Genomic DNA, 13,271 nt, shown 5'->3' with positions numbered 1-13,271 from the left:
ACTGTAAAACTACATTCATTGAGGGACATCAGAATTCAGAGACTGTTAGGCTTATACTGCCACCTACAGGATAATTTCGACACTGGCAACACAAGAGCAAATGAATACGTGCCCGGATCACATAATCCAAAACAGTCAACTGAATATCCCGATACAAGATAATTATACTATATGAACAAAAATTTGTGGCACTTTGTGAATATAAAACAAGAACCTTTTTCCTAACTTCTCCAAAATACAGAATCAAAGTATTTACAATCCAATGTCTTAATTATAGCACAGCAGATTTAAAACAGACCACATTAGTGCACTAATGACACAAAATGTGATAATGTGGTGACAACACAAAGAATCATTTAAAAGTTCAACAGTGCATAATGTCCACATAAAGAACTCCAAACAAGTGCTGGTGAACACACACAATCTACCCTTTTATACCAGTGAAATATATGCTGTAGACAGAAACTGTGTGGCACGCCACCGCATTACTAGTTTGGTGGAAAGGCAGTAACAAAACCATAAATCACAGACACTGAGGGTGGGACCTGTCAATGAACTCAAAGAAATACATTTTTTCAGTAATTGCAAAACTCAATTTTTTGTTTCTGAGAGACAGAAATGTAGACACTGTTGGGACATCCAAAAACAGTTTGAAGGGTGGGCAACCATGATAAAACACTAAAAGGCCCAAAAGAAAATTACAGAACTAGGGACAAACTACAGCTCAAAGAGCCACCTATAGAACCTTATGCCTGAAGCTGGCATCCGATGAGGCCCGAACATCCCACCTGGTGAAACTCCAAGAATGTGTGACCTGAAGACCAGGCTGCAGCCTTGCAAATCTAGGAAACAGTAGCCCAATGGCAAAAAGTGCAAGCAGCACTCAGATCTAGGAGAGTGTGCCTTCACAGGAATGGGTGGAACCCAGTCTTTAGGACCATAAGTATTAACAATGATCTATCTGAACTACAGAGAAATGGTGGAAAGAAAAGATGGTCATCCTTTTTGGAACTATCGAGGATGACAGTCAGTCTTCCCAATAAAAGCCATAGCTTTAAAACATACACAATATGAACTAGATCCAAACTACGAAGGGAGATCTCTTACTGAGGCTGCTTCCTCAATGCTGAATGGTGGGAAAGAAAGTGTGGTACGAACACAAGACCAAGCAGACACACTCAACCCCTCAATGTTACCTCTATCCTTCAATCAACTGACTTTGGTGATTTTAAATAGTGCCCAATGGCCCTAGTAACGTGGTAGCTCTCGATACTTGGCCAATGTGGCCTACTCACAAAGTAGGTCTACAAAGTCAAGGGTCACGCATGGGGCTGTGCCAGGTCTGTGAATGTGGGAAGTGTTCAGCGGCTAAAAGGTCTAGAAGGCAGTACAAAGTAGACCGTAGTGCTCGAAGGTCACAGTCCAGGCTTACCTTGCAATCGTCTAGACCAGCTGGGTCTGGGTATGGCCTCCATAGCTAGCATTGAGAAGCATTAGATCTGGATATCTACATAGACAGACCCGCTCAGCAGCTTGTGGAGAAATCTTGACTGAAAAGAAAAGTCTAACGTTTTTGCTATTTTTTTTTTTTAACAGAGCAGAGAAGAGATGTCCATCCTCCTAGGACACCAACAACTGAGACATGCTAGGAGTATAGGAGGAGTTACCAGGGTAGCCACTGTTTTTCTGTTTGCCCGAGTATAAATCCTCCTGTAGGCAGCAGTATAACCTCAATAGCTTCTAATTCAAGTGTCAACAAGACAAACATGGCAAACCTGCCATCTTTCTTTTGTCTCAAAACATGCTGTAAGATGTAATTGCGCTTCCAGAAATCTTGCCCAGCATAGATATGCAAGCCCTCCGGCAACAGAAGGGTTAACGTACCTTGCTCATATGCTGAGGAAGTTAAACCACCTTGTGGTGGAACGTTTTATCATAAGCACTATTCTCCTAACAAGGCTTCATAAAATATGCACAAATCATGTCACTTGTGAGGCAGGACACAGGAATGTAATTTATAACAAGGACAGTGTTTCCATGGCAACCGATGGCATAATGAAAAGGGCAGGATTCTCACTCAATGTACGGTTTCTCTATTCACTCTAGGGGAAAGGAACAAATCGTCACCATGAAAATAGTAGAATGCCATTAATGTAAACTAATAATATAAAAATTAACCTTGTACACGCTCCTGTTTGTTCTAATAAAGCACATACAAAAGCTTTAATAGACAAATAACAGGCTGGCTGGTTAATATGGCGCGTACATAGGGCAAGTACATTGAAGCAACTATGATTTAAGCAATCAGTGCTGTGAATGCAGAGGCAGACGCATGCATGACTTTGGTGCTAAAAGGTTGTTTAAGAGAGCCGTTCATAATTCTGTTGTAACCAGCAACAGAATTCAGCATTACCTTGGTACCAAAAAATGATAATATAAAATAAGATATAAAAAAAAAAAAAAAAAATGCAGGACTCAAAAGAACATTAACTAAAGAGGAAACCAGGCTTCACTTAAAAGATACAATTTGCTGAGAGTAGTACATTTACTGGTATTATTTCAGGACTTTACCTCAATTTTATTACCTGTGCATTTGTTTCTGCTTGATGACTCGGGAAGTACTCAGACTGACAAATTTATACCCAACATGTCACGCTTCAAGTTTGCGCCCGCTCGTGGAATGGCGACAAACTTTTACCCTTAAAAATCCCCATAGGTGATGGTTAAAAAAAAATTCTACAGGTTGCATGTTTTAAGTTACAGAGGAGGTCTAGAGCTATAATGATTGCTCTCACTCTACCGATCGTGGTGATACCTCACATGTGTGGTTTGAACACCGTTTTCGTATGCGCTCGCTCCTGCACGCAAGCTTGACGGGACAGAGGGTGGTTACAAATTTTTTTTATTTATTTTACCTTTTACTTTTTATTTATACAGTTTTAAAAAAAAGTGTCACTTTTATTCCTATTACAAAGAACGTAAACATCCCTTGTAATAGAAAAAAAGCATGACAGGTCCTCTTAAATATGAGATCTGGGGTCAAAAAGTCCTCAGATCTCATATTTACACTTAAATGCAATAAAAAAAATAAAAATGGCCCTTTAAGAGCTATGGGTGAAAGTTTTTGATGTCGCTCTGCAATGATATGGAAACGGGTGGGAGCTATCTTCCACTCACTCGTCTCAACATCAAGCCATAGGAAGGATCCGATCGCCTCTGCCGCTGCCTCCACTAAGCGGCGGAGGCGATAGGATCGGAGCTCCCGCCACTGATAAAAGTGATCTTGCGGCGAATCCGCTCGCTGAAGAAGAGGAAATCGGGGTTATGGCAGCTAGCTGCTGCCATAACAATATCCTCCTTTAAAGTACCGACAGTGGTCGGTCCGGAAGTGGTTAAAGCGAACTTCAGTAATTTTTTCAACTTTCCATCTATTAAATCTTCGGCCCTTGTTGTTTTAACTTTGGATAGTAAAACTTTTTTTTCTGCCAGTACATACCTTATACAGCCCACTTCCCGTTTCTTGTCTGAAAAGTAATGCTTTCAAAAAAGGTAGTGATGTAAAAGTAATAAATATCTAAAAAAGACACCCGAAGCAGGATATGACCAGGCTGGTCATAATTGGAATTTTTTGTTGCCAAAACTAACATCAGTTAAGCTAGTCATGTTGGTACAGTAAGGCAAGAGGGCAGTCTTGTACATCTCAGATACCGAAGCCTTGTTTGAAAATAGCGATGGTAGAATAAGTGGTGACTGGAAAGGGTGCAACCTAAACTTTTGACAATCAGGCCCATGCAATAGCCTGGCAAATCCACAACTAATGATGAGCTCAGTTCTAATTAAAAAAAGGAATGCAACTGCAATTGTAAGGTGGCTATACAATCAAGGTGTGTCAGTAGACTGTCATATTTCGAGCACTCAAGTCTTTGGATCCGCATATCAGCCGGGCAACTATCATTTTCAAAACAAGAGCTCAGCAATGGCAGTCTACTTATTTTCTCGGTACAGGTTTTAATAACTGATAAGATAGCAAACATGGGGAACACATTATTTCCAGTAGGTCAGTAGACCTTTAAACTTTTACTATGAGAAGGGGCATAATCATTGTGCAGCACTGCAAAGTAGTAAAGCAAAGCTTATGTATTTAATGACCAATATGGTACGCCTCATATTTACATGCTAGTTTAAAACACTGTCACTCTGTCCATGCAAGGCAGTGTGACAGTGTCTCTGCAAAAGGAAAACCTTCAGCCTAATTATTGGTCACACCTGCTTCTCTTTCACAGGTTCTTGTTCCTCAGCAGCTGCCAAAAGTACACTGCACTTCCAGGTACAAGGGGAGCTTGTGACCTGTTCACCTGTGATGGTGGCCAGGCATGACAGCCAATCACTAGTCCCAGTCACTTGACCTGGAGAGCAGTCAAGGGGGGGGATGGGGGGAGAACGACTGAAAAATACTGAACCTCCCCCATCAATTGCAGCCTCACAGTACCTATTAAATGCAGCCATTGTGCCCATCAAAAGCAGCCACCTGTGCCTACATTTGTTGGGCAAGTGGCTGCGTTTGACGTCCTGCCTCCTGATTGGTGGGGAGGAAGGTTAGTGTGAAAATAGCGGAAATTTGCTATGGTCACACAATTGAGTGGGATCAGGGCGCACCCTCTGCACCCTGAGCCCACCCCATTTTGAAGCCTATTAGAGCCTCTGGCTCTAATCAGGTGCTTCAAAACGTACCACACCCTCCTGCCTGTGCGCCCATAGTGCACGGGCCGCCACTGCTGGAGAGGGATGTCACATCTTCCCCGAGTTGATAACAAGGCCGACTTCAGTGCCATCTGCAAAGAAGGAAGGAGCAGTAATAGGCGAATATAAGGTGCTTGGAAAAACCTTCATGAAGATTCTGTCATCTTGTCCTTCATGGGCAAAGTAACAGTGGGGCTGATTTACTAAAGGCAAATATGCTGTTCAATTTGCAAGGGAAGTTACACCTTGCAAGGGAATTTCCCCCAGAGCTCAATGAATGAGGTGAAGCTCTGCTGACTTCCATCATTCAATAATGTGCAAAAAGAAAATGCTTTTTTTTTCTTGCACATGAGTAGCATTCTTCGCAAGATGAAAATTTACCACATTTACTAAGCTCTGGGGCAAAATTCCCTTGCAAAGCGCAACTTTCCTTACTAAGTGAACAATCTATTTGCATTTATTAAATCAACCCTGGTGTTTCTTTAAGCTGCACACCCAGAAGGAACATTTAAACGCTGGGAAACTGTTTTGTATCCTAAAGGACTTGTCACCTTTACTTGCCAAAAGATCAAGATGTAATTGAACAAATCTCAGAAAATGCAGACAGCCCCTTTAACATGTTATTAGTAATGACCTAAAACTTTTCACATTAACAAGAACACTATAAATGCTCTCATTCGCCTTTTATTTTGTTACTTACTGCGCAAACATGAGCGCATTAATGGATTTTCAGAAGCCATTTCCTACTTTTTAGTATTCTGTTCAATGCACAGAACAATTATAGTGAAATATGAGGCAATTGCTACTCATTTCCATTTGCCTTTATGAAATAATTAGCCAGGGCATGAGCTCGATAATAAGATATACCCACTATTTAAATCTATTTACAGTGCGCTTTTAAACACAGCTTTAACAGTTTAGGGCCTCTGAAACGGAGGCCTCCCCGAAGCAATGCATTAACACTGCTGAGAGATAATCTCGGGCTATCAAAACACAAATATATGGCTTTAAGCCTTAAGAGTCATATGAAGGATCACATGCAAAACTCAGCACAGTGGTTGTGTTAACGTACCCCCACACACACAGGGAAATAATTTATTGATAGAGACTTGCAGCTTCTACCGTGCTGAGAAAATTGTTCATTAACAGTAAACTCTACTTTCACTTAAAAAAGTACAGAACATACAACTGTAGCATGAGTAATTTGATATTAAAAAATGTCTTTTGATTTCAAGCCTCAGCCAGCTATGATTTTTTTAAACGGTTTTTAACTGTTAAATCATTTCTTCCTTGTAACACGGTGAGCACTGGGGATTCCTGAACATTGCTTCCTCCTAACATGGTGAGCACTGTGGATTCCTGAACATTGCTTCCTCCTAACATGGTGAGCACTGGGGATTCCTGAACATTGCTTCCTCCTAACATGGTGAGCACTGGGGATTCCTGAACATTGCTTCCTCATAACACGGTGAGCACTGTGGATTCCTGAACATTGCTTCCTCATAACACGGTGAGCACTGTGGATTCCTGAACATTGCTTCCTCATAACACGGTGAGCACTGTGGATTCCTGAACATTGCTTCCTCATAACATGGTGAGCACTGTGGATTCCTGAACATTGCTTCCTCCTAACATGGTGAGCACTGGGGATTCCTGAACATTGCTTCCTCATAACATGGTGAGCACTGTGGATTCCTGAACATTGCTTCCTCCTAACATGGTGAGCACTGGGGATTCCTGAACATTGCTTCCTCATAACACGGTGAGCACTATGGATTCCTGAACATTGCTTCCTCCTAACACGGTGAGCACTGTGGATTCCTGAACATTGCTTCCTCCTAACACGGTGAGCACTGTGGATTCCTGAACATTGCTTCCTCGTAACACAGTGAGCACTGGGGATTCCTGAACATTGCTTCCTCCTAACACGGTGAGCACTGGGGATTCCTGAACATTGCTTCCTTGTAACACGGTGAGCACTGTGGATACCTGCACAGAACTCCTGCAGAAGTGTCATTTTTCCCAATGTAATTTGATTTCTCTTATTTCCCCACGACTGATACAAATGCCAACAGGCCCAAGAAAACTGAGAACTGCAGACTGCCCGCAGCTCAAAGCACTGCCTGAAAGACCTTACATGGGAAGCTATCATCAGATGGGGCAGCAACGTCCACCTAGAGAACATGTGAACAGTAGACCAGGTGGCAGCCTTGCAAATCTGGGAAATCAGGTGCCTGATGACAAAAAGCCCTAAAAGCATTCATAGATCTAGCAAAGCATGCCTAGACAGAAAAGGGTGGAACCTCATTGTCAAAACAATATTGTTATACCATGGTCTGTCTGAGCCACCTGGAGATGATGGAAAGAGAAATTGGTGTACCTTTACAGGACCGTGACTAAAAGGGAATCAAGTCTATTAGAAATAATGGCTAAAAGACAGCACAAACCACATCCAGGCAAAGGAGGGAAATTTCCTGGTGTAATGAAGCTGGAGAGAGCATTGGAAGACTGTTGTCCTAGCGAAAAGGCAGAAACAGGCTTCAGCAAAAAGGAAGTCCCAGGCCTCACCACCACCTTGTCCCTGGAATGCTGGTAGTTGGAGGGGTTACCCTGGGCTAGCCTACAATTTTTTTTTGTTTGCCAGTGTCCAATCCTCCTGTAAGCAGCAGTATAACCTGAAGGTAAAAGACTTCATTGGACCCTCAATGTAGGAGAAAGAAATTGTCTTTGTCATCTCTATAAGGAATTCAGAGGTAAGCCGTTTTCCCTTCTTTGGGGGAGCTCTCTTTTTACCAAAACAGGGGTTAATGACATCATTTATATATAAGCACTGATATAAGAGCAGCAAAGCTTACCTGGCTGATGAGGTTTAGGAGGAGTTTGCCTTCTGAGCCAACTAGACAGGTGAGAAGTTGTGGAATCCATGCCAACCACTGGATAGGTGGAACCCCAATGCAGTACTTGTCTACAGCATCTGCCAGTGTGTTCTTGTCATCGTCAAAGCTCAGGAGCCAGAGTACCTGGAATCAGAACATATTTTTATTGTAAATTACACGGAGGGGGAAAAAAAAAAAAAAAAAGTAGTAGTGCACCTACACTAAGTGTACTTTCACACAGAAGCAATTTTCAGGTGTTTTAGTGCTAAAAATAGCACATGAAAACCACCTCTCATGCCCCCCCAGTGTGAAAGCCCGAGTGCTTTTACACTGGGGCGGTGCACTTGCGGGACGGGGGGGGACGGGGTTAAGTCCTGCAAGCAGCATCTTTGGGACGGTGCGGGAGCGCTGTATACACCACTCCTAAACTGCCCCTGCCAATTGGAATAAATGGGCAGCACTTCCGAAGCGCCTGAAAAAGCGCAACAGAGGCGCCATTAAACCCCTTAGTCAGCCGCTAGCAGGGGTTAAAAAAAAGTGCCCCGCTAGCAGGCGAAAAGTGCTGCTAAATCAATGGTAAAGAATTCTTCACTTTAAAGGGTACTTTCACACTGGGGCAGTTTTAGGCTTAGTTGGATCCTGGAATTGCACTTTAAAAACAATTCTTTCCGTTTTTTTTATTTTTTTTTTAATTATCATCCATTAATATAAAAAAAAAAGAAAAAAAAAAAGGGCCGCGCTAAAAAAAAAAAAAAAAAAAAAAAAAAAAAAAAAAAAAAAAAAACATTATTACAGAAAGAAAACCTTATTTTTTTCCTAAAAGTAATAAAAGTTGTCTTTTTTTTTTGTTTTAAAATAACAAAAATTATATATTTACCTGTGCTGTGTTATTTGCAGGGTGCTCCTGTGTGCCTTTGAGGAGGAGTGGGCTCCCTCTAGGCAAATCCACCCTTAACCTATCCAATACTATATTTTGTGCTCCTACTATGGAGGCTCTCAAAACTTAGAGTTAGGAATGCAGATAATACTAGGGTACCTCGTCGTGGCCTCTGCAGGTAAACTAAACCTCTGTTTTTAGCGTGAACTATTAGACAGAACAATTTGGTTTGTTGCAGGCTGGTTGGTACGTTGACCTGGGAATTTTTCTTTGTCATGCATGGCCCTTCCATGTGTTTATTGTTAAGGCCAATTATAGGTTGGGGCAGTTGTCATTTGTCTTCTTCTCGAGTCCCCATGCTGGCGCTCCTGGCGCCTCCCCTATGACTAGGGGTGCAACGGATCAAAAAACTCACGGATCGGATCATTTTTCGGATCAGCAGATAATAATTTAATTTGCAAAAACCTGTGAAAATTCCACCACCATATAGTCCCCACTGTAATATCCACAATCTCCCCCGCTGTAATATTGGCTGAGTATGGCTGGGTACGGCTGAGCATAGCTGAGTACGGCAGGGCAAGGCTGGGTATCGCAGAGCATTGGCAGGGTATCGCAGAGTGCCGCTAGAGTATTGGGGTACTGCAGAGTATTGGGGTACTGCAGAGTATTGGGGTACTGCAGAGTATTGGGGTACTGCAGAGTATTGGGGTACTGCAGAGTATTGGGGTACTGCAGAGTATTGGCAGGGTACTGCTTCCATCTCAGGATCTCTCCCCTCCACTGTACAAGTTAGTACAGAGAGGGGAGAGAGGAACCGGCGTCATGACATGAGCCGATCCGAGCGGGTTGACCCGTTCGGATGACGGATCGGTGACGATCCGTTGCACCCCTACCTATGACCAGTGCCCCAATAGCAAGGTGCTTTCTTGGGGGGCACTGGTGTGTGTTCGCTTCTACGCCCTGCTCTATGCATCTATAAGACAAATGGAGCCGTGGCTCAGGCCCTGCCCCTCTGCTCTCTCCTCATTGACTCACTGGCTGTGATTGACAGCTGTGGGCGCCAATGGCTCCCATTACTGTATCTCAGCCAATGAGGAGAGAGCGACACCCAAGGATCCCTAGCACATGGCTGGATTAAGATGGGGCTCAGGTGAGTATTGGGGGGGGGGGGGGAGGGGAGCAGCTCACAGTAGGTTTTTTTACCTCCATGCCTCATTTCATGCTTCATTTACCTACTTTAAATATATGTGTTACTTTGTCATTTTAATTATAAAAAGACGGGCATTGTCAAATAAGGCCCATAGCACGTTACACTGTGGTTTTTTGCACCACATATTATATCCACATATTTTGTTGGACGGGGGTCCAAGTTGCAGTTTTGCATATGTTCAAATAGGTCTCGTTTACGATTTCCGTAACCCTCTGGTGTTTTTCTACAACCTGAATAAGGTTCAATTAAAAGAAAAAAATTGGGCACAAACACATACCTTTGCCAAATACTTCCTGGACTTGCTCTCATTTTGATGGCGGCATGCATGGAGGTAGCAGGTAATAGCGGACACACCCAGATGCAGCTGGCGTTCTTTCACAAAAATGTTCTCTAGGTAGTCACCCCACATGGCCCATGCTTTAACCAGGACATCATGCATCTGCACCGCAGCAGAAAAAGCCTTGTTTGCATCTTCAGACCTGGTAAGAGACAAGCACATTTTCTCATCATAGTTAAAATAAAGTGATAAAACCCGACAGATTATCATTAAAACAAACCCCACACAAGTCAGTCGGAGGCATACAGGCTCATTTAGACATCATTACAACTCTGCATTACTAATTCGCTTCCAGCTATATCAAGGGGCCAAGAGTACTAAGAAATGTTTTAATGTTCGTCATACATTTATAACTGATTAATTGGACCATTACTAACTCATTTATGAATCCTGACTAATTATTTCCACAAATATGTATTTGCATATTTATTCTCTAAATGAAGAATTATTATGAGAAGGATTGTGGTAAACAAACACAATGGTAAATGTAAAGCGCTCCTTTAATAAAACAATACATAAAATATCAATATGGTCTCTAAAGTGAAATCCTGAAGACAAACCCTATAATATACAGTGCATCCGGAAAGTATGCACAGCACTTCCCTTTTTCCACATTTTGTAGTTACATAGTTAGTAAGGTTGAATAAAGACACCAGTCCATCCAGTTCAACCTGAGTGTTTACAATTGTTCCTATCGCTGTACATTGGACACTCACATTGGTCCCTACCCTCAAGGAGCCCACAATCCAAGGTCCCCATTCATATACTAGGGCCAATTTTGGACAGAAGCCAATTAAGCTACCTGCATGTCTTTGGAGTGTGGGAGGAAACTTGAGTACCCGGAGGAAACCCATGCAGGCACAGGGAGAACATGCAAACTCCAGGCAGGTAGTGTAGATGTTACAGCCTTCTTCCAAAATGGATAAAATTCCTTGTTTTCCTCAAAATTTCACTAACAATACCACATAATGACAATGTGATAGAAGTTTGAAATCTTTGCAAATGTATTTAAAAAAAATAAAAATAAAAAAAATCACATGTACATAAGTATTCACAGCCTTTGCTATGACACTCAAAATCAAGCACAGATGCATCCTGTTTCCACTGAGCATCCTTGAGATGTTTCTACAACTTGATTGGAGTCCACCTGTGGTAAATTCAGTTGATTGGACATGATTTAGAAAGGCATACACCAGTCTATATAAAGGTCCCACAGTTAAAAGTGCATGTCAGACCACAAACCAAGCCATATAGTCCAAGGAATTGTCTGTAGACCGAGACAGGATTGTATCGAGGTACAGATCTGGGGAAGGGTACAGAAACATTTCTGCAGCATTGAAGGTTCCAGTGAGCACAGTGGCCTCCATCATCCATTAATGGAAGAAGTTTGGAACCACCAGGATTCTTCCTAGTGTGCGCCGTCTGGCCAAAATGTGCGATCTGGGGAGAAGGGCCTTAGTCAGGGAGGTGCTCAAGAACTCTATGGTCACTCTGACAGAGCTCCAGCATTTCCTTTGGAGAGAGGAGAACCTTCCAGAAGAACAACCATGTCTGCAGCAGGAAGCCCCTCCTCAGTAAAAGGCACATGACAGCCCATCTGGAGTTTGGTATCTGAAGGACTCTCATGAGAAACAAAATTCTCGTGTCTGATGAAACAAAGATGGAATTCTTTGGCCTGAATGGCAAGTGTCATGTCTGGGGGAAACCAGGTACCACTCATCACCTGGCCAATACATCCCTACAGTGAAGCATGGTGGTGGCAGCATCATGCTGTGGGTGTTTTTCAGCGGCAGAAACTGGGAGAATAGTCAGGATAGAGGGAAAGAGTGATGGAAGGGGGGGGGGGGGTACGTCCCCGCTCGCTCCTTCTGGATAACAGCCGAGCGGCTTTTAACCGCATCAGTTGTTATCCCTGAAAAAGCCAACTGCCCGATCTAAAAAATTGTACCGGGGGAGGCAACCCCCTTGTAAAACCCCTTAAATCTGAGGCTGCATATATGCATACGGTTGGCGCTTAGGGGTTCCATCTATTGCCAACAACTTAAATGTTTTGTTCAAAGGAAGAAAAAGTGCCAAAAGGTTTCACTCCCACCAGCCATGAAAAAATCTGATAGATAAGCATCTCTAAGGTAGGCCATACATGGGTCGAATTTCAAAAAATTTTTTTTTTTTTAGAAAATTTTATCTAAGAATTTTCGTTCATATTTTGCACCATTTGTGGGATGCAGCAACAGCAGATTTTCATGCGGCCATCAAATTTGAGTAATCTGACATGTTGTAATTTTTTGAAAAACAAATGATTTTCTAATCAATGATGGTAGAATCGTGCAAGAAAGGTCATCGAAAAAGAAATGCACATGTGCAAGAAAAGAAAATTCCCAGAAGGAAAGGAAGATTCCCCCAGCCACGAAAATTCTTTTCTGTAGCATCAAGTAAAATTGAAGGTTTGGTCCATCGGATCATAAAACGCACAAATTTTCTGATTTTCAAAAGAAAATTATTTCAAAATTCGACCATGTATGTCAATCCTTAGAAACCGTTTGATCCTTCACCACCACTGAGCATGCAGTGAAACCCGGACAAGGATGATTATGGCTGGCCCATCTCTCTTGCCTGTGGAGCATTTTGGTTTCAAACTACATGTAGCCCATTCCAAAAGTGAAACAACTCAAATGAAATGTGAAAAGGCAATGGCTGAAATATCATCTCTTATATCAATAAAATGCCCTTAGCTTCTTCAGTGTATCACCAGTAACAAAACATATACAGCAGGGGCCTCCAAACTTTCCAAAGGGCCAGTTTTTGCCCTTCAAACTTTAGGGGGGCTGGACTGTGACCAATGGGAGAAGAAAATGCCCTGGCATCAGTGGGAGTAAACACCGCCTTAGGCTTGGTGGTCAGTGGGAGTAAAATAAAAATGGGCGGCACAGTGGTGTAGTGGTGTAGTGGTTAGCACTCTCACCTAGCAGTAAAAAGGGTCGCTGGTTCGCCTAGAGTTTGCATGTTCTCCCTGTGCCTGCGTGGGTTTCCTCTGGGTACTCCGGTTTCCTCCCACACTCCAAAGACATGCAGGTAGGTTAATTGGCTTCTGTCCAAAATTGGCCCTAGTATATGAATGGGAACTTTGGATTGCGGGCTCCTTGAGGGTAGGGACCAATGTGAGTGTGTAAAGTACAGGGATAGGGGTAGACACTCACTCAGGTTGAACCGGATGGACTGGTGTCTTTATTC

General features: G+C 42.7%; 1 protein-coding gene across 3 annotated transcripts in view; it reads right to left on the bottom strand.

The window, feature by feature from the left end:
* Nucleotides 1-13,271, bottom strand: part of TRRAP (transformation/transcription domain associated protein) — a 252,953-nt gene that overhangs the window by 38,642 nt on the left and 201,040 nt on the right. For all 3 annotated transcript variants that reach the window (XM_077449049.1, XM_077449048.1, XM_077449050.1), the window contains 2 exons: nt 9,981-10,182; nt 7,596-7,760 (listed from right to left, as the gene is read on the bottom strand). In XM_077449049.1, coding sequence (XP_077305175.1) covers nt 7,596-7,760; nt 9,981-10,182 — 367 coding nt within the window. The remainder of the gene's footprint in view (nt 1-7,595; nt 7,761-9,980; nt 10,183-13,271) is intronic.

The sequence above is a fragment of the Lithobates pipiens genome, unplaced genomic scaffold (genome assembly GCF_037356315.1).
Source record: "Lithobates pipiens isolate NorthernLeopardFrog02 unplaced genomic scaffold, aLitPip1_a1.2 Scaffold_22, whole genome shotgun sequence".
NCBI classification, from domain to species: Eukaryota; Metazoa; Chordata; class Amphibia; order Anura; family Ranidae; genus Lithobates; species Lithobates pipiens.
The sequence above is the reverse complement of the archived record's forward strand: the minus strand, read 5'-3'. Positions and strand labels throughout refer to the sequence as shown.